The 21,272-nt window shown below is 46.0% G+C and overlaps 1 protein-coding gene across 1 annotated transcript; it reads right to left on the bottom strand.

Moving 5' to 3' along the window:
* Positions 1-4,760: 4,760 nt before the first annotated feature.
* Positions 4,761-19,709, bottom strand: fam219ab (family with sequence similarity 219 member Ab). Its single transcript, XM_056292984.1, has 6 exons — positions 19,478-19,709; positions 16,929-17,028; positions 13,009-13,114; positions 11,961-12,041; positions 11,729-11,783; positions 4,761-4,934 (listed from the first exon to the last, which is right to left on the bottom strand). The coding sequence occupies exons 1-6, from the start codon at positions 19,553-19,555 to the stop codon at positions 4,776-4,778; spliced, it is 579 nt and encodes a 192-aa protein (XP_056148959.1). The 5' UTR covers positions 19,556-19,709; the 3' UTR covers positions 4,761-4,775.
* Between the last annotated feature and the right edge of the window lie 1,563 nt (positions 19,710-21,272).

Below are 21,272 nucleotides of genomic sequence, written 5' to 3'. Positions count from 1 at the left end.
CTACTAACAAGACACGTTAGCCCCTAGCTAACGGATCGGACCCTTTAGCCGAGCGGTTAGTGATGTCGCTTTGTGGTGCAATACACGCCGTATCAAATTCCGCACCGGGCAAGAAAATAACCAGTTACATGGGCGTTCTCCGTTATGGCTTTTACATAAAGCAGTCTGTAGCAATCTATAAGCTATGAAACACGATAAATCAACTTTTTGAGCAGGCAAGTTGTGTGATATTTACAAAAATGACATCACTTAAGCGTTTCCAACGCAACTCGTGTCATTCCGTGCTCGTTTAAGAGAAAATATCTCAAACGTCGAAACAGCAACGAGCCGACATGTTGATCGTGGACAACAACGGCGTCGCTGCGAGCTTTGGGGAAGTCGGTACAGTTTTACTACTTTTCTTAACACTTCCGGTGACTGCTGCAACTGCAGACCGATCATTTTCTAAACGGAAGCTCGTCAGGTGGTGTCTGAGGAGCCAACGGGACGAGCCCGTTCGTCTGGACTCGCCACCCTCTCAGCTGAGAAGGCTCGTGTCCGCCGACTGGATCTTAATGGTTTAATTGACGACTTCGCACAGCGACAAGCCGGGAGAGAGTGCGCCTATGATGTAAGTAGAACTAAGTTATTATTTATTTGACTTGTCAGGGCGCGTTGCTTATATACGTGTCGGTGCGCCGTCACCATAGTGTTTCTGTGGGCCTGTGTATTGGTGCGCCGTCACCGTTATGCTCTCATGTGTGTTTAGAGGTGCGCGTCATGGTGATCCGAACCATCACTACCGGGCCCGCTTTGACCAGCTCGCGTTAGGGCCCGGTGCTGATTCGTTACGCCCCTGTGTGGAGGTGTGGGAAGATGGCGGCGCCAACTCACGTGTGCGGCAGCGTCTTTGTCCACGTCTAAGTTGGTGCCATCGTGTGAAGTTTTTGTTTTGATCGTCGATTATTTATTTTGGGTTTTTTCCGTTTAATGGCTGGGAGAGCTGGCGTTGGATCGGCTGAGAGAGCTTGGTCCGCGGCGTTCTGTGGGCCCAGGGACCACAGCCCTGTCCGGAGCGCCGCCCTAGAGGGGCCACCGAGGCGGTCCGGCGGCGGCCTCGCCTAGCGTCGACTGTGCCGTGTTTTTGTCCGCGTCTGTGGTTGTGTGGCGTGCGGGGGAGGTGTGTCGAAGGTGTCTGGCTTGGAGAGCTGGCGTTGGATCGCCCGAGGGAGCCTGGTCGTCCGCTCCCGGTGGGCCCGAGGATCACGGCCCTGCCTGGAACTGTGCCCGAAGAGGAAACACCGAGGGCGGTCTGACGGGACGCGGAAGCGGCGCAGGCTAAGCTAACTGCTAGCCCATGCAGACCGCCGGTTCCGGACAGTCATCCCGGCTGGAGTTCGTTCTCTGGACAGAGGAATTTTTTTTGGACTTTGTTGTTAACTATTGTAAACTACTATTAAGACACGTTAGCCCCTACCTAACGGGTCTGACGCTTTAGCCGAGCGGTTAGCGACGTCGCCTTGTGGTGCAGTACACCTCGTATCGAATTCCGCACTGGGCAAGTAAATAATTGGTTACACTATGTTGTTTTTTTTTGTTGCTTTGTTTTCTGATTTTGGATGTTTTTGTTGGTGTCGTTTTTGGGAAATTTTGGATGTGTGTTTTTTGTCTTTTGTCTTGCACCACTGTGGGCCGGGGGAAACGAAAGGTCGTTTCTTTGTGTACGCAAGTACATGTAAGAAACGACACGTTGTTCCTGGTTCGTGAAGTGCATAGTAAAAGCTAGTCGAAAGGCTCCCAGCTTTCAGAGAACAGTTATAACCTCCACCCTTAAACTCGGGAATCGGACACACAACGGCACGCTGTGTCCAGCGTCGCCTCGACGCGTGCTCAATAATCCGGGTAAGGAAATCACAAAGCTGAATCAGTTCATCCAGTTCATCTGGACACGTTAATTGGGAGAAACATTTCATCACTCATCTCGGTGACTTCTTCGGTCTCAACTGCCTGCAGGTATCTCCATCCTGTATTGATTATAAGGTCGGGGACACCTGCACTCAGTTTAGACTGAAGAAGTCACTGATAAAAACGTGTCCAAATGAGCTGATTCAGTTTTCTTTGATACAGCCAGCATCCTAACTGCACGAGGGAGCATGCATGTAGGCTACATCGCTAAAATCTGACACAGAAAGCAAGAGACGCCGACACCATAACCTCCCTGACAGAACAAGAGGAACAGGTTATTCCTGCAAAAGAACCTCACGTTTAGTTTCGGCTTCTTGGGACGATTTGGGACCATGTCGTTAAAAAATACATGTATCATCTAGGTCAGTGTTACTCTTTACGCGACTCGTGAGACTTTGTTTTGTGACTCATATAGATCCACTGATGACAATAAGAACACAGCTATAACATACTTCTATAGGTTCCGTTTGTGTCCTGTTTTAGCGCATTGAAGTGAATTATCCAGCAGATGGCAGCATACTGAAGATACGTCAAAGAACGTAGGCTACGTAACAGCGTGGGGTCATGGGTAGACGTATAGCCTATGCGTGTAGCTTTGTATTTGGGAAATGTTTGGCAAGCTCTGTGGCTCTTTGAGGAATGGTCTTACTCATAAGTGGCTCTCCTAAGAAAATTAGTGAGTACCACTGATCTAGGTAATCGTTTCGACTGAAAAGAGTTTATGTAAGCGATCCCCCTTTTCTTTCTGCTTTCAGATTGGAGAAAACCATTATCTGTGTATTTTTACTGCTAGGCAGAAGTTTCAGACAAGCAAAACAAAGAAGAAATGGTGTTTGACTGCTGTAATAGTTGACGATGGCGATCACAAATGCAGGAGAGACGAGACGAGGGAGTGTTCAGTTTGCTTTGTGTTTATTGACTTCATACACAACACATAACAATAACGTTGTTAAATACTGGAATGGAAGTGTTTACCATATAACAAAATCATTAAAAACAAAAATGAAAAAACCAGAAGAAAACAAGTATCACCCGTGTCTAAATGTTAAAAAAATGCATACCTTCATAGTCAGCAAATGCTCGTTCAAATAAATTAAGTCACCAGGATGGCAATAAATATACACATTTCCTTTAAACGTCTCTGTACTTAAGGCATACTCTAATTGTAAATAGTCAACCAATGTAAGTGGGGCTGATGGAGAATGCTTGTTGTAAAGGAACGACACTGGTGTCCCGATTTAATGATGAATGCTGTGAATGCGAAACATTTTTTTCCCCCAGCCAATTGGTAAAAAGACAACAAAAATGACACTCTTTATGTTGGCAATGTGTGTCTGTATTTGTATGCATGCATGCATGTGTGTGTGCATGTGTGTGAAATAGAAAGACAGCAATGAGGGAAACTCAATCACATCTGAACCTGTGTGCTCCTTCATTTTATTTAATTGCAATTTTAATTGTATTTTTATGCTCCATGCCACCTCTTGTCCTGCTGAGATTGGATGGTAGCTGCATACGGTGGACCAGCAGGTTCTGTGAAATTTGAGATGGAAATGTTGGGAATAGCAGTGTAACACAATAATGGGCTGCTGTATTGTAAAAGCTAGCTAAAGCAAGAACAGCAACATGGAACATCTCGAGCCCTGTCACCGAGTCCCTTCGGCCTAAATAAATATGGGGGGGGATCACTTGAGCATTTTGTGTCAGAGAAACAGTGCAGCGATATGTCGTCTTCCCCTTTGACACAGTTCATTTCAGATAAGACACTGTCACCCACTATTTTTCGGGAAAGAGCATACCGATAAAACCCTGAAAGCAAAATGAAATGGTGCAACAATGAGAAATTAAAAAAACAACAAAAGTTAACATGGTGTCAAAATAGTAGATTGCCTTTTACACAGTTGTTATGGGTAAGCGGAGAGCCGATTCAGGTACGCAACAGGCTACTTACAATAACTCCACAATCTGGTGCTCTTCATGCATCTTTTGTTCCTCTGCCATTTGTGTTTATACATTCATCCCTAAAAACCAAACCATCAAGTATCTCAAGCCAGTAGGGTAAAGGAAGTGAATGGGTGGGTGAGAGAGTTAGAAAGTGGGGTGAAAGAGTGCAAAGACCTGGCCTGTGCTACATGACAACCCTGTATAAGTACCATGAATACAGTACCAGATATTTTCTATTTGGGATACTACGACCACAGTCCAATTTTCAAATGTCTTCACTTCATCACATTTGATCATACTAATCCTTCAGTTTAAAAAAGTAAGCAATAAATTAATAACTACAAAATATATTTAGAATAAAAATGTAATAAATACAATCTAGAATTCAGATAAGCAGAGGAGCTAAATCAGCAGCGGTTACGATAATATTTCTTATTCTTTCGGGACATGAAAATCACTATTTTTGCATCAACGGACCTTTTGTTGTGTTTCTGCTCATGTCAACTCATTCTTGTTGTGTCATATTGTCTCGAGATTAGCGGAGGTGAGTCAGCCTCCCTCGCAACAGAAGTGCATGTCCTACCATAGGAGGAAACCATCACTGTTAGTCGCAATTTAAGATTCAAACATATCTCGTGTATTTTTAGATTCCGTCACATGTATTCTCCTGGATTTGAGTTGACATTTCTGTAAGTTAAGTTGATTATTGTTTTTAAATCTTTTTTTTTCTTCATCATTATGGTAATCTAACTGTCTCAACACTCTAACAATGCCTCTTTGTCACCGCCCTGGTGGTGAAGTAAACTCACAGCAGATGAGGGTTCGGGGTTATGTTGTGTGGCAACTGGAGGGGGCAGGGAGCTGGGGGGAGGGGTCGAAGGGTAGGGTTACTGTATTTGACAGGCAGTAGATGAGGTTGCCTGGCAGCACATGCAGGTGGGGTTGACGGATTTGGGCGGGATCAGATCCAGATCTTCATCATCCGGGATCTCGTCTAGACGGTAGCCGTCCTTCAGCAGCTGAATGTTCAGGTCCTGGTTGATTTGCTGTAGTGGGCCAAAGAAAGCAAAAAGTGGAGAGGTGGATGGAATGAGAAGAAAAGCAGAGGATTGGTGGACATATCAAGACAGCCAGATATATCATACGGCCAAGGGGAAATCACAGACGTTAAAGTTTAAGGTATTTTCCTCCTCCTCCTCCTATTCTCCAATCACTACTTCCACCACTACTAAAATTACTACTATCATTACTACTACTGTTTACGATAGATGATGATGATGATCACCATCATCATCATCATAATCATTATTATTATCGGTGATTGTGGATTTATTGGTACATGACAGATTAATGTTTTGTCAGATGTAGCGTTTAGGAAGTAACGCTGACCTCGTCTTAGACTTGGTAAATAATACAGTGGCAACAATGATGAAGTTACTGCTACAATTTGTCTTTATGCATGCTCAAAAACCCAGGTAAGGAAATCACAGAAGGTTTAATCAGTTCACCTGGACACAATGTTTATTGACAGATACATTTCATCACTCATCTAAGTGACCTTTTTCCATTCATTCATTCATTCATCATCAGCCACTTCTCCGAGGTCAGGTCGCGGTGGCAGCAAGCTAAGTAGGGCACTCCAGATGCCCCTCTCCCCAGCAATGGCCTCCAGGTCCTCCTGGGGGTCCCAAGGCATTCCCAGGCCAGATTGGACATGTAGTCCTTTCAGTGAGTTCTGGGTCTACCCTTGGGTCTTCTCCCAGTTGGACGTGCCCGGAAAACCTCCAAAGGAAGGCGCCCAGGAGGCATCCTAATCATTACAGTACATTACATTACATTACAGTCATTTAGCCAACGCTTTTATCCAAAGCGACTTAGAATAAGATGCCCGAACCACTTCAACTGTCTCCTTTCGACACAAAGGAGCAGCGGCTCTACTCCAAGCTCCCTCTGGGTGTCCGAGCTCCTCACCCTATCTCTAAGGCTGAGCCCAGACACCTCATTTCAGCTGCTTGTATCCACGATCACACCCTTTTGGTGACTACCCAAAGCTCATGACCATAGGTGAGGGTTGGAACAATGATTGACTGGTAAATTGAGAGCTTTGCCTTCTGGCTCAGCTCCCTCTTCACCACAATGGTCCGGTACAATGTCCGCATTACTGCTGACGCTGCACCAATCCACCTGTCAATCTCCCGCTCCATCCTACTCACTTGTGAAAATGACCCTGAGATACTTGAACTCCTTCACCTGACGCAACAACTCATCCCCAACCCTGAGGGAGCAATTCACCATTTTCCGATAGAGAACCATGGGCTCAGACTTGGAGGTGCTGACTCTCATCCTGGCCATTTCACACTCAGCTGCAAACCGCCCCAGTGCGTGCTGGAGGTCGCGTTCTGATGAAGCCAACAAAACCACATCATCTGCGAAAAGCAGAGATGCAATTCTGAGGTTCCCAAAATGGACAACACTCCACACCTTGGCTGCACCTTGAGATCCTGTCCATGAATATCACAAACGGAATCGGAGACAAAGGAGAACCTTGGTGAAGTCCAACAACCATGGAAAACATGTTTGACTTTGTGCTGAGAATACGGACACAGCTCTCACTTTGGTTATACAAGGACTGGATGGCTTGTAGCAACTGCCCCGGTACCCCATACTCCCGCAGTACCCCCCCCCCCCCCCACAGAATTCCCCAGGGTACACGGCCATAAGCCTTCTCAAAGGCCACAAAACACACATAGACTGGCTGGCCAAATTCCCATGCCTCACTCAGCACTTCCGCAAGGGTACAGTTGGTCCGTTGTTCCACGGCCAGGATGGAATCCGCATTGGTCCTCCTGGATCCGAGATTCGACAATCGGTCAAAGCCTCAAAGTGACTTCTTCAGTCTAAACTAACTGCAGGTATCCCAACCCTTATAAACAATACAGTGGCATAACGACCAAAACCAACGATCAGTTTCATATGCAAATATGGGCGTGACCATTAACTAGAATTACAATGGCCATGTGTACTATTCCTAGAGGATTGGGGAATATTTGCAATCACAGCATTGTAAGATGGCAACAGATGTACTCTTACCCCCCCTCGGTTCAGGGATGGTCATTCCCTTTTCACATAGATGGCCTCTTTGACTCCCCATTCAAACCAGCGTTCTTCCCTATCAAATATGTGCACATCCTCATCCTTGAAAGAGTGGCCACTGGCCTGTAGATGGGTGTAGACTGGAGTTCTGGTCTGACGCATTAGCTCTTCTGTGTTGTGCCATTCTCTTGGCCGGCGTCTGTTTAGTTTCCCCAATGTACAAGTCACGGCAATCCTCCTGGCACTTAACAGGGTACACTATATTGCTGTTTGTGCCGGGGGACCCGATCCTTGGGGTGGACCAATTTCTGGGGCGGCATGTTTTGGGATTTGAAAGCAACTGAGATGCGATGTTTGGGAAATATGCGTCTCAACTGTTCCTACACTCCCACCACTTACGAAATCACCACTGGTTTACGCTTAAGACAGCTGTTGTCCTTCTTCTCTCTTCGATTGACTGGTGCACTGTTTGGGTGTCTTCCTGACTTTGACAAATGCCCAGTTAGGATAACTACACTTAACCAGGAGCTGTTTAATGTGGGATTCCTCCCCTTCCCTGACTGCTGTGTCAGTGGGGACGTTGTCAGCTTGGTGGTAAAGTGTCCTGATGACTCCTAGTTTGTGCTCCAGTGGATGATGAGAGTCAAACTTTAAGTACTGATCAGCATGTGTTGGTTTACGGTAAACATTAACAACCAAATGTCTCCCATCACCATTTGAATTTCACAGTCTAAGAAGGCTGACCTGTCATTTTTCACATCCTCCCTGGTGAACTTGGATGTGGTTGTCCACAGAGTTAATGTGGTCGGTGAAATGTGGTACGTCCTGAAATTTAATTTGCTGTGGCACCACCATCCAACATCAGCAGAGACGAAAGGAATGCAATCACGAATCTCAATAAGGACAATAACATCATCATCCTTCCAGCGGACAAAGGCAGATGCACTGTTATATTAGACCAGACAGACTATCATGAGAACATTATGGAGTTATTTAGCGACATGAATACTTATGAGCCCCTGAAACGAGATCCAGGCAGTGGATCTAAGAAAAGGGTGATAGATTGTCTGAAGCTGTTAGAACGGGACAATGCTAGTGACAGAATTTTGTACCACAGATTATACCCAGGGGAAGCTACATCTAATCTGTACGGTTTACCTAAAATACATAGACAGGATGTGCCATTACGGCCTCTTGTTTGTATTATTAACTCAGTGGCCTATAACATCTCTTAAGTTTCTTGCATCTAGTCTTAACCTGTTGGTAGGCAGTAATGAACATCACATTCAGAACACTATAGATTTTGTGGATAAGGTGAGGGGCATCACTATGGAGGGGGATGAAACAATGGTCTCTTATGATGTTAAGTCTCTCTTCACGTGCGTTCCTGTTGATGAAGCAGTGGAGGTAATCCGTATGAAATTATAACATGACCCCACCTCTAGCAATAGGACCACTCTTAACACTGACCAAGTGTGTCTGCTCCTGAAGCTGTGTCTTCAGTCCAAATACGTCACATACAGGGGGCAGTATTACAGGCAGAAGCATGGGTGTGCTATGGGTTCCCCAGTCTCACCTATATTGGCCAACTTGTATATGAAGGAAGTGGAAAAGAGGCTCTGATGTCCTCTCCAGGGACACCACCTAGCCATTAGTTCAGATTAACTCTGTGGACAACCACATCAAGTTCACCAGGGAGGAAGTGAAAAATGACAGGTTAGCCTTCTTAGACTGTGATATTGCAGTTGGAGATGGGGACATTTGATTGTTGATGTTTACTGTAAAACCAACAAATACTGATCAGTACTTAAGGTTTGACTCTCATCATCCACTGGAGCACAAATTAGGAGTCATCAGGACGCTGTACCACCGAGCTGACAACGTCCCCACTGACAGCAGCCAGGGAAGGGGAGAAATCCAACATTAAACAGGCCCTGGTTAAGTGTGGTTATCCTAACTGGGTGTTTGTCAAAACCAGGAAGATGCCCAAACAGTGCACCAGTCAATCGAAGAGAGGAGAAGGACAACAGCATAAACCTGCTGTGATTCTGTGTGTGGCGGGAGTGTAGGAACATGCCGTGCTAGAAATTGGTCCATCCCAAGGATTGGGTCCTCCGGCACAAACAGAGCAATATAGTGTACACTGTTAAGTGCCAGGAGGATTGCCATGACTTGTACACTGGAGAAACAAAACAGACGCTGGCCAAGAGGATGGCACAACACAGGAGAGCTAACACGTCAGGCCAGGACTCCGCAGTCTGCAACCATCTACAGGCCAGTGGCCACTCTTTCAAGGATGAGGATGTGCACATCCTTGATAGGGAGGAATGCTGGTTTGAACAGTGAGTCAAAGACGCCATCTATGTGAAGAGGGAACGACCATAACTGAACCGGGGGGGGCTAAGAACACATCTGTTGCCATCTTACAATGTTATGACTGCAAACATTCCCAAATCCTTTGTGAATAGTACACATGGCCATTGTAACGCAAGTTAATGGTCACAGCAATTTATATATGAAACCAATCGTTGGTTTCGGTTGTTGTGCCACTGTATTGTTTATAAGGGTGCGGACACCTGCAGTCAGTTTAGACTGAAGAGGTCACTTAGATGAGTGATGAAAAGTATCTCCCAATAAACGTTGCGTCCAGATGAACTGATTCAACCCCCTGTGAACAGCTACTATTGTTTGTAAGAATCGTTATTTAAAATACTGTTGGGGAAAAAGTGTTCATGATTGCATCAAATACAATAACTAAATCACTTCCCTTCCCTCTCATATGTAAATGTTAACTTATCTGAAGAAAACAAAATTCCATTAATAGTTTTATTTTCTCTAAATCTTTCATGCTTACACAATATGTCTGTAATACATAAATAATCTGATGACTAAAATGTGACTTATTTCCTCCCACTGGCCCTCAGGTAAATCAATTACTTCCTTCTTCCACTAATCTACTTTTAAGGTTGCTCCAACAGTTTTAAGCTCTGCTCACATACAACAGACACCGTAGAGATGAGAAGGTTTTATGTACAAATAAAGTAAGCGGCCATAGACATATTAAAAACAAGTGACTGTTGTCATGCCATGTGAAAACTGTGATGAACAGCCAAGCGTTGGGTGGCATAACGGTAGTACGGTAACCCAGAGTATTTAAAAATGACGACCGTATTCATTTCAACACCGACATAACATTTCTATGCCGCATCTACTGAATAAACTATAGGCTAATTAATTATATTGGTAATTTCACAGCTTATAACTGCAATCCTGCCTACTTGGTCAGGAAATTACAAATGTTTCACTTTCTGTGTACATTTCCGCTTGAACCCTCACAGCCAACAGGCACTTTGGCAAAAACAACAAAAAAACAATAGCCTACAAACAGGACAGCGTGCAATGGAAAAACTTGTGCTGGCATGGTGGCAATATAGCCAGGAAATGGTATCATTCCTCTCGCTGGGCAAATCTTCATTTAATGCCATTATCCAAACACTTGATCCGTCCATCCACCCATCCATTATCCAAGCTGCTTATCCCAATTGGGGTCGCGGGAATGCTGGAGCCTATCCCAGCAGTTTTAGAAATTCTTTTCCTAGATCGCCATTCCAAATGTCCCCCCACCCCCCTTTTTCTCCCCATCCAATGACCCCACTCTTCCGAGCCATCCCGCTCTCTGCTCCATACCCTCTGCCGATCTAGGGAGGGCTGCAGACTACCACTTCTCCTCCGATACATGTGGAGTTGCCAGTCGCTTCTTTTCACCTGACAGTGGGGAGTTTCGCCAGGGGGACATAGCGCGTGGGAGGATCACGCTGCCCCCCTCCCCAGTTCCCCCTCCCCCCCGAACAGGCGCCCTGACTGACCAGAGGAGGTGCTAGTGCAGCGACCAGGACACACATCCACATCCAGCTTCCCACCTGCAGACACAGCCAATTGTTTCTGTAGGGACGCCCGACAAAGCCGGAGGCAACACGGGGATTCGAACCGGCGATCCCCATGTTGGTAGGCAACGGAATAGACTGCAATGCTACCCGGACGCCCTATCTATTTATTTTTCATTGATTTACATGTTTAAATCTGGTGATACGGTATACCCTGGTATATCAAGGAACTGTTTGGTGGTATGAAAAAATGGATACCGCCCAACTTCATAACAGCCTCACTTTAATTGTAGCATTAATATTTAGTGCCCTTTTTAAGTGTCATATTCAACATTGTCTCAATTTGTCACAATACTATGGCTGGTACGCCACTCCTGCGTTCTAATTACTTGGCATTTAAATCAATCGGAGCATTTTCACAACGGCATCAACAGCATGGGAACGTATGTAAATACACGCCATGTTTACCATCCAGAACACAGTTGGAGAGAGGACTTCGGGGCAACACAAAGGGGGCAGATTAGATGCAGTATGGCTGCTATGGCTGGCAACAGACATGAAAATCTCATTAGCAGGACTGGAAAACCAGATGTGACATTTAACACTGTTTTGATTCTGGTTCACGTTCAATCGTTAACATATGTCCACAGATCGTGCGATCGCTCGGGGGTGCGTTTGCCCAGCGGAGCTAACGCAAACGAAAAACACTGAAGTGGGTTTCACGTTACTCCTGGAGGAGCGGAGGATGGGGGTGAGTGGTTATGAGAGTGTGTTCGTGGGGGGGGGGGCAGTAAGGTGAATACGCATGCGTGCAAGTGCTGTTACCCAGAATGCATAGGTACCTGCTCCCTTACACATCTCACCTCGGCTGAGGAGTATCCCGACGATGAGTATCTAGACATGTCGAAGTCATCATCGCTGAAACACAGAAGCAAAGAGTTGTTGTTCTGTTTATGTGTCGACATGTTTATGTGCGTGTGTGCTCATTTCTGCTGCAGAGAAAACTAATAGACAAGACCAATGAGAAACAGAATGAGGGGATTGTGTGTGTCTGTGTGTGTGTGTCTGTGTGTGTGTGTGTGTTTCTTTCTTCACCTGTCTGTGTCTAGGGCCACTAGGGGCTTCTCATCTGGGCTCTGGTCTAAGGAGGAATAACCTTTGTTGGGTACTACCAACCTGAAAATAAAGAAATTAGAGAGTGAAATGAAAACAGTGGGAAAAAAAGAGAGTGGAGCAAAAGCAAAGGGAGAATCTGACAGGTAAGATGAGGAGGGAAGAGGATGGGGGTGTTAATGGGGAGGACAAAAAAATATGAAAAGGAGTGATGATAAAAGAAAGGTAATAGGCCATGAGAGCAGCCTGGCTCGAAAAACGACAACAACAACAACAAAAGCAGGCACCGTCTCCAACAAAGACGTAGAAAACATGAAGTCACAAAATGAATTTTTGGATATCTTTGCAACCTCACTGGTGGCAGAAACACCCCCCTACAAATGAGAACAGCAACTCTTTCCATTACAGCCCACAGAAGAAAAAAAAAAAGTTTATTCGAGGTCATACAATCTGAAAGATGCACCAACTAAACAGTTGTTGTCAGGGAACGTCACGCCGTCCATGCATCAAATGGAAATAACTTTCGGTGGCTAAGCAAAACGCTCTTTATTTTTGGCCTGGAAATGAGAAGGTCAAATTAGCTTATTGCACTGGCGCCTCCTCTGGTCTGTTGGGGCGCCTGTTTGGGGGGGAGGGAGAACTGGGGGGAATAGCATGCATGATCCTCCCACATGCTACGTCCCCCTGGCTTCATCACACTCCTCACCGTCACGTGAAAAGAAGCGGCTGGCGACTCCACTTGTATCGGAGGAGGCATGTGGTAGTTTGCAGCCCTCCCCGGATTGATAGAGGGGATGGGGCAGTGACTGGGACGGCTCGGAAGAATGGGGTAATTGGCCGGATACAATTGGGGAGAAAGGGGGGGGGATCCCCCCCCCCAAAAAACCCCTTTAAACAGTGATTTTGGCCCTCTTATAAATTCTAAAACATAACCATGAGGGTGTTGAAGAGACGATGGAGATGAGAGGGGCAAGTCTTGCATCTTCTGATGCTTTTCTTGCTTATTCAGTGACCCCTGGGTAGTTCTCACCGTGTTCTGGCCATGACGTTGTTCTTCTTGGGTTGCTGGTTGACTGGACTACCTACAGTGTTGCTGTTCTTCAGCGAGCCCTTCCTGGCTAGCTCTCTCTGTTTCTCTGCACAAGGGAGGTAAAGAAAGAGGGATTGAATGGGAATAGCTCTCTCGGTAACTACTACTGAGCTGTTTTTAAATAGGACCGCTAAGCCCAACCGCTCTAGTAAAACTGTCTGGGACGCAACAGCAGAAGATTGCAGTTGGACTGAGCAGCTTCCCATAGTAAATGCATGTAAGCGAATGAACGTGAAGCAAGACATTGCTAAAAAAAGAGCATGCAGATTTAGTCATCTTTCCGTAAATAAACAAAGGCTGAAAAAGTGAATCGCCCTTTTACCAAGTCATTTTTGTCCTAAAAGCCTATGCCATTGACAGATAACAATCTCCTTCTGTGACATAAATGTCTTTTCCCTCCGCTTCCCTGTTCCGTGTTAATGGACCAGACAGTCTGGTCCACTTCCATGTTGCATCAAACATAATACTTTACTCGGTTAATCTCAGAGTGAGACCTGGGGGGAGGGGGGGACAACAACTCTGCATCAGGTTTGTGCACCACTTATCAAAACGTACATTTTCTTTTGTTTTCATCACAAAATGACTGGCCATCGAACACAGAGCACAGACGCGTTTATCCCAGCTTCAGATGCTGCCTGGCTGAATGGACAGGCACAATAAATACAAATGTACAGTCCTGTCAGAGTATACTGTTTCTCCATTTTTGCATTCCATGTTCATGATGGCATGTTTTTTTCCCAAGACTTTTAAATGTAAATTAGATAATGCCTTTTTTTTTTTTTGGAGTTGTGATGAGAATCCTTAATGCAGTCCAACTCTTTACTGCTTTGATTTAATCCCGCTGGACTGCTGATCTGTGATCAGATGAATTTATTTGGACAATCCTGCAGTTCTAATGCAGTATATAGTACATATACAGACTGAAAGTCACGCTTTCAATAGCCAACGATGTACATGTGAATACTGGATTTGAACCTTTAAACATCTGGATATGCCAAACTCCTGAGAGTGTGGCTTAGCAGAGTTCTTAAACTGAAAAAATTAGCAAATATTCCTAAATCCGGGTGGCGTGGCGGTCTATTCCGTCACCTACCAACATGAGGATCGCCGGTTCGAATCCCTGTGTTACCTCTGGCTTGGTCAGGCGTCCCTACAGACACAATTGGCCGTGTCTGTGGGTGGGAAGCCGGATGTGGGTGTGTCCTGGTCGCTGCACCAGCGCCTCCTCTGGTCGGTCGGGGCGCCTGTTCGGGGTGGAGGGGGAACTGGGGGGAATAGCATGATCCTCCCATGTGCTACGTCCCCCTGGCGAAACTCCTCACTGTCAGGTGAAAAGAAGTGGCTGGCGACTCCACATGTATCGGAGGAGGCATGTGGTAGTCTGCAGCCCTCCCCGGATCGGCAGCAGGGGTGGAGCAGCGACCGGGACGGCTCGGAAGAGTGGGGTGGCTGGCCAAGTACAATTGGGGAGAAAAATTCCCCACGAAAATTGGTAACACTTTCAATGAAGCTTGCATCTATAACGCCCTATAAGCATCTATAATGCTCTATAATGCCCTATAAACATCTATTGCATCTATAACGCCCATACTTTCCTATAATGTGTATTACAATGACTAACGGCTATGGCTGTAGACTGAAGTCTTATTATGCATTGCTACAAAACTTCAGCAAAACAAGTTGGCTATGATGCATTATGACAGTTGACAGATAAACAGGCTAATGATGACATATTCATAATGCATAAATCCGTTTTAAATTGACAGTGTATCATAAAGGTGGTTATGAGGTGTTGTGAGGGCGTATACATGGTTATAATGAATCTTGCAATGATTTATAGCTATGCTTATAGGGCGTTATAGATGCTTATGGGGCTTATAGGGATGCAAGCTTCATAGAAAGTGTTACCAAATTTTTTTTGTTTTTTTTGTAATGATCTCATTTCTTGTATCCGAGGTGCTGGCTGGAGCCTTGCACATCTTTATCTTTTGAAAGACACAATCGATTCCAATCCCCTGAGACAAAATAGAAAAGAGGCGCCGAAATGCTTTCCCGGTGTATCATTAAGATCCGTTACATCAAACCAGTTCTCAGCAACCTGGTGCCACTGAAACTGCATTATTAAAGCCTAAATAAATCCCATCACATCTCTTTGCATTGTGCCTGAAGCAGCACAATAGATTAAAATTCCCCAACATAGCTAAATACTGCAGCTTTAGAAAATAACCAGACCCCTTCACTTCTTCCACATCTAGTTTTGTTACAGACTTGACTGAAGATGGATTTATTTTTTTTACCATCAATCTACATGCAATACCACGCAAAACTCATTTTTTAGAAATTTTTGCAAATGTATTAAAAATTAAAAACTGAAATACCTCATTTACATAAGCGGTAAGACCCTTTACTCAGCACTTTGTGCTGGTGCCTTTGGCAGTGATTACAGCTTCGGGTCGTCTTTGGTACGTCTCTACCATCTCACCACCCCGGGATTTGGGCTGTTTCTCCCATTCTTCTTTGCAGATCCTCTTAAGCTCAGAGGATTGGACTGGATGGGAAGCGTCAGTGATGGAGCCCACTGTGCTCCTGGGGACTTTCAATGCTTTAGCAAATTTGTTATACCCATCTCCAACTCTATGCCTCAACACAACAGTATCTCGGAGGTCTACACAGAGTTTCATGCCCCCCCCCCTTTTCCTCCCCAGTTGCATCCGGCCAATCACCCCACTCTTCCGAGCCGTCCCGGTCGCTGCTCCACCCTCTCTGCTGATCTGGGGAGTGCTGCGGACAACCACATGCCTCCTCCGACACACGTGGAGTCCCCAGCTGCTTTTTTTCACCTGACAGTGAGGAGTTTCACCAGGGGGACGTAGCAAGTGGGAGGATCACGCTATTCCCCCCAGTTCCCCCTCTCCCCCAAACAGGCGCCCCAACCGACCAGAGCAGGCACTAGTGCGGCGACCAGGGCACGCACCCACATCTGGCTTCCCACCCGCAGACACGGCCAATTGTGTTTGTAGGGAAGCCCGAACAAAGCTGGAGGTAACGCTGGGATTCGAATCAGCAATCCTCACGTTGTTAGGCAACGGAATAGACCGCCACGCCACCCAAACTCAGCGTTATCCATATTTGCTTAAGGAGCTGATGTTAGGATGTAAGACTTTGGTGAAGGTCACAAGGGAAAGCTCATCTAAACGCCTTACCAGAAGTCCTATGTGATACTTGCGTTCTACTGAGTAATATGAATCACCTTGCTCAAAAGTGCAAGATGATCCTGACTGAGACTCGGTTGTTCCCCATTATTTGAAGACTTCCACAGGTTTCTTTGGATGTTTGCAACTTTGCATCTCAAGGCTTTATTTTGGGTTCTTCATTTGTCTTCACTTGGACTCCCTCTGCATGCAAAACCGGTCCTGTTATGCACAGCGACTGCTTGGTTTACAATACACATGCTTGATGGGACAAAACTGTTTCTCAGCTTCCTGACGACAAGCTGAGGCTGTGCTGCGCTGCACACCTGTAGCAGCTTCTAAACGAGACTGAACTGTTTGCAACCTGGCAGACAATGTTAAGTAATTAGTTATTATTTCATGATGCTGTGAATTTTAAGAAGCAAGCCCTATAACTTGTTCAGTCTTGCGTCTATTGGGAAACACATATCTCCAAAATTACGTCACTTCTCTGACTTGGGGGGGGGGGGTTAATCATGCTTTTATTTTCTATCATGATAAATATGTTTATAATTGACTGTTTTCTCTGTTTTTTTTTAAAATATTTGTTTCAAGATCAAATGTGGTTTCACTCCTCCTCCTCCGCTTCTCTCTCTTTGTATTATCAGATTATTAATGGTTTCCGCTCACCTATTTTCATCTGCAAGGGTGAGGGCTTGTAATTGATTGTGACTGGCTCCCCCTCTCTGGTGTCTGAGTCTGCCTCTGATGCTGTGGAAGACGCTGGGTCCTTGAGTAGGCCAGAAAAGACAGACAATAAAAGATAAGATGCATATGAATGTGCACTTAAGCCACACGGAACCACCTAGGCTGGAAAAGACTTTGTATAGTTCAAAATAAGAGACGAGATGAGATTATGATATGAGATATGATGAGAGGAGAGGCGATACGATGAGATGGCGCTTTACTAATTCCCGAGAGAGAGAAATCCGGATGTCACATGCGGCAGCATAAGAACACACATAGGCAAGTTTAGATACAGAATACACAAATGACGTGCAGGAATACACAGCATCTGCAAAGCGTAGAGGACAGCACACTCTCCTATGCCTGTGAGATGTGAATAAAAACGTTCAAGGAACAATTTCCCCATTTGAAGACGTTTCTTTTAGCGGCGTCTGTGCAGTAAACTTATCAACAATAGGCCAAGCTCTGCCCAGTTTAGTAGAGGACCATACAGGCCTGCCCTGCACACATGCTCCATAAACTCACAGCAGAGACTCGCGGGACACATATTGTGAATGGGAGTCTACAGTGCATAGGCGTAGATTTGGGTCCGGACAGTGGGGACATGTCCTGACCAATGTCAAGGGACTGCGGATCTCAGATGACTTTTTGGTTTTAACTCCACAACCGCTTCCATCCGCCAGTGTTGGGTCTATGCAGCGTTGCAGCTTCGCAGGTTTCCCGTTGAATAGCGACGGCAGTAGTTTCTGTAGTGTACGGCCGGGAATTGGCAGAGCTTGGTATTTGTCATAGTTTAGATGATTCACGTTTAACGATTCTATCAGAGTCTATTATCTAGATCTAATGGTAGTCAATTAATTTTAGATTCAGAGCTCGGGTCTAGATTGTTTGCTGACTTGTATTCATCACTCGAACTTGTCCTCACCATTTTAACATTAGGAACAAACATTTTCTTGTTGGTAGCGTTACGGCGAAACGCTCTCAGAAAACGGGGAAATTGATATCAGATCCCTTTTTATGATGACGCACATTTCATACCCAAAGATGATTCAGGGTGCTTTACATAAAGGTTTAAAAAAATTTAAATGAGATACAGAGATTCAATAAGAATATTAAAAGAATACGTTAAAATAAGTAAATAAATAAATTAAAGGGTAGCCAAAGCTGGATAAACAATGTAATAAAAGGCTAATGAGACGGAGGCGGAACCTCCCTTTAAAACTCGTTGAAATTCAGTTCACAAGTGCAACCAGCCATGGAAAACTAACTGGAGCAGCACTTGCAGAATAACATTAAATACACCATTTCTGCAGATTGTGGGTCTGTAACATTTACACACTTTGTGTGTGTATGTGTCTGGGTGTGTATAACACACACACACACACACTATAGATACTTTATTGTCCTACTAGAGATATTTGTTTCCACCTCTTGTGCAGAGCCTCACATACAGTAAATACATGTACACATACCACAGGACACACACACAGGACAGGACGACAACAATACAGCAACACACGACTTTAGAGGTTCAGTGAGTTTAGAGCTTCAACGGCAGAAGCAACCGTCTGCAGGTGAGGGAGCTGTACCTCAGCCCAGATGGAAGAAGAATGGGTGGATTAAGGGGAAGAGGAGCAGGATCCTGAGTTCTGCTTAGCGCTCCACATATCATGGTTTTGCTACCGAGGGTGTGATAGGTTGGTTGGGGAGGGGGGGTGAGAGTGCACATTGTTAGTCCCAACAAACGATTCAAAAAATGCCCCTACCAATGCTGAAACCAAACCCACGCCCTTGCTAGGGTGGATGGGGGATCTGCTGTGCAGTCGCATCAACAGCAGACGGCTGTGGGTCTCCTCCAAAGTGCCCCGGGGAGCAGGTGCCGCCACACGCAGCGCACTCCCACCGCAAGATGAAGTCATGTGCGGCCCCAACGCAGGGCCACACACGTACCACACAGAGCCAAACGCCTCGCTGGCTTCATTACAATCACACACACTCACAGACCGTGGCGTGATGACACACACACACGGGCGTACAAATAAAACAGCGCCGTCCACGACGAGGGCACGAGGCGCTACACGGATGCTGAGGCTGTGGCCGCGAGGTGGGAGATGGGCTGTCGGTTTTCGCCAGACATGACGGATGCTGCTCACTACGCAGCACACCGGACATAACGCCGGCCCTGCATCCCACCCCAACACAAGCACTGCCCCGTCCGACCGTCCGACGGGGAAACACGTTAGTCGCCTTCTCGTTTCTATTTGTTTCCTAATAATCGCAACACGCTGGGTCGATGTATTACATCGCCAAACCCTACGCGGCGGGTTGGGGAGAAATGGACGGAATCCGTAACATATGCTATGGGGTAGGCCTCTTACACCGATCAAACAAACAGGCCTAACGAGGACAGGACGGGCACATGAACGTAATTGGCGTAAAGTAAAACAGTCGTCTATCATATTCCGTTAAGAGATCATCCACATTCCACTTACGAGGGGCTGCATCTCTGCCTGCATGTCCGCCTCCTGCACGGCGCTCGGGACTTGAAATCTATCAATTTCTTCCATCATATTGGCGACGCGCGTTTTTCCCCGTTATTTTTTTTTTATAAATTGTTATTTATATGTTGAAAATCAAGACTATCGAACTGAGCCGCGTCGGGATGACTCGTGGCCGAGCTTTCCGGTTTCTCAGATGTCCAGAGGTCTCCGTGAAGCCCTGCGAGCCGCGAGCCTCATCCCAGCAGGCAGCAGGCTGTCAATGGTGACCAGCGGGTGACGGTCGGTGACTCACCCCCCCCCCCACTTCCGGGTACGGAGCCGTGCGGCGGCGCCGTCTAAATAGACCACCGTGAGCGTGACACCCGACGGCGGCCGCAGAGACGCCTGCACGGAAGGGCGCTGGTTTGAGAAAACCCAGAGGCACAAAAAAATAACTCGTCGTGTGGAAAATCAAACGCTAATTGTCAATCAGTCGCCAACCCAGCCATTAGAGGGAACACGACGCACGATAGTTAATTCCGGCTGCTTTTGCTGACTGTAAACCCTTCTTTTTTTTAAATTGAATCTAAATCGTGTATCAGTACAGACCTCTCTCGCACCAGCCGTAGCCATGCCAACAGTAATTCATTTTCTCATCTGTTTCTCCGAGCACATTGTTTATTTTCGCACGTCGACTAGTGGGCAGGAGTGTAACTGCAGGTGGGATATAGACGCGTCTCCTCGCTATGTCGGAAGTTTTAGCTTTTTGGTAACACGTGAAGCGTGAACATTATGACTCTGTCCCGTCCTTTTGCCGTTTGCCCTTCAAGTCAAGGCAGTTTTATTTGTGTAGCCCAGCATCACAATTTGCAAGTGTTGCCCCAAGGGGCTTTACAGCAACACAACATCCTGTCCTCAGACCCTCGCATCGGATAAGGAACAACTCCCTAAAAAATTAACAGGGAGGAAAAAAATAGGAAGGAACCCCCCAGGGAGAGCAACAGAGGAGGGATCTCCCTCCCAAGACGGACAACGTGCGATGGATGTTGTGTTTACACAATTTACATGCGACAACACTGAAAGAGGATAAACAGAATTATGAAATTTATGAAGACTGTGATGCGCAGGATGCCGAGCAGGAACAGCCCAGCACCCAACCCACGCAACCAGCACCACCACGCAAAAAATAAATAAATAAATAAAATATTAGTCACACATCTTAGTGAGAGAAGGATATAACACTGGAACAGGATTACAAAATTATATGGATTTTTAGATGTATAAAAAGAAAATGTGGTGGCGGGGGATGCCGAGCGAGCGGCGTCTGGGTGGCGACCGCCGTCACCACGGATACCCGGGAGGAGGACTGGCTGCGCGTGCACACAAGGGAGAGACCCGCATGACACCATTCGCCCACAGAAGGAGAGGGAGGCTTTAACTCTTCGTTTTCACGCGCCACGTCTGACCCCCCCCCCCACCTCAAAACTGACACGTTTTCTGTTTATGTTGACGTGACGCAGTATTTTCATGTTGATTTCACTGTGACGATATGAACACAAAAGATGAGTTGTCGCTAATATTGTGATACCTAGAGAATCAAGTGAAAGCTGCGTTGCTTTACGTGACGTTACATGATTGTGAAACGTACTTTTGATTGTGACATTGTTGCAGAACGGAATACAGTTTTTGGGTTGCCTAAAAATAACAACAACGCCGAGGACAGAGTTGTGTAGAGACGATGTGACTTTGACATAAAACAAAGAGTAGACCCAGACAGAAAAAAAAACATTTAAAAAAAACAGTTGCT

Source organism: Lampris incognitus, chromosome 1, assembly GCF_029633865.1.
Source record: "Lampris incognitus isolate fLamInc1 chromosome 1, fLamInc1.hap2, whole genome shotgun sequence".
NCBI lineage: Eukaryota > Metazoa > Chordata > Actinopteri > Lampriformes > Lampridae > Lampris > Lampris incognitus.
Note: the sequence above shows the minus strand (reverse complement) of the source record. Positions and strands in the feature narration are given on the sequence as shown.

What these genes read in the sequence shown, in the direction of transcription:
- fam219ab (XM_056292984.1), bottom strand. Translation starts at nt 19,555, where the DNA reads ATGATGGAAGAAATTGATAGATTTCAAGTCCCGAGCGCCGTGCAGGAG. An exon ending in AACGTCATGGCCAGAACACG is followed by an intron (nt 12,042 to 13,008) that starts GTGAGAACTACC and finishes CTTTATTTTCAG; the next exon opens with GTTGGTAGTACCCAACAAAG. An exon ending in GTGGCCCTAGACACAGACAG is followed by an intron (nt 11,784 to 11,960) that starts GTGAAGAAAGAA and finishes TCTGTGTTTCAG; the next exon opens with CGATGATGACTTCGACATGT.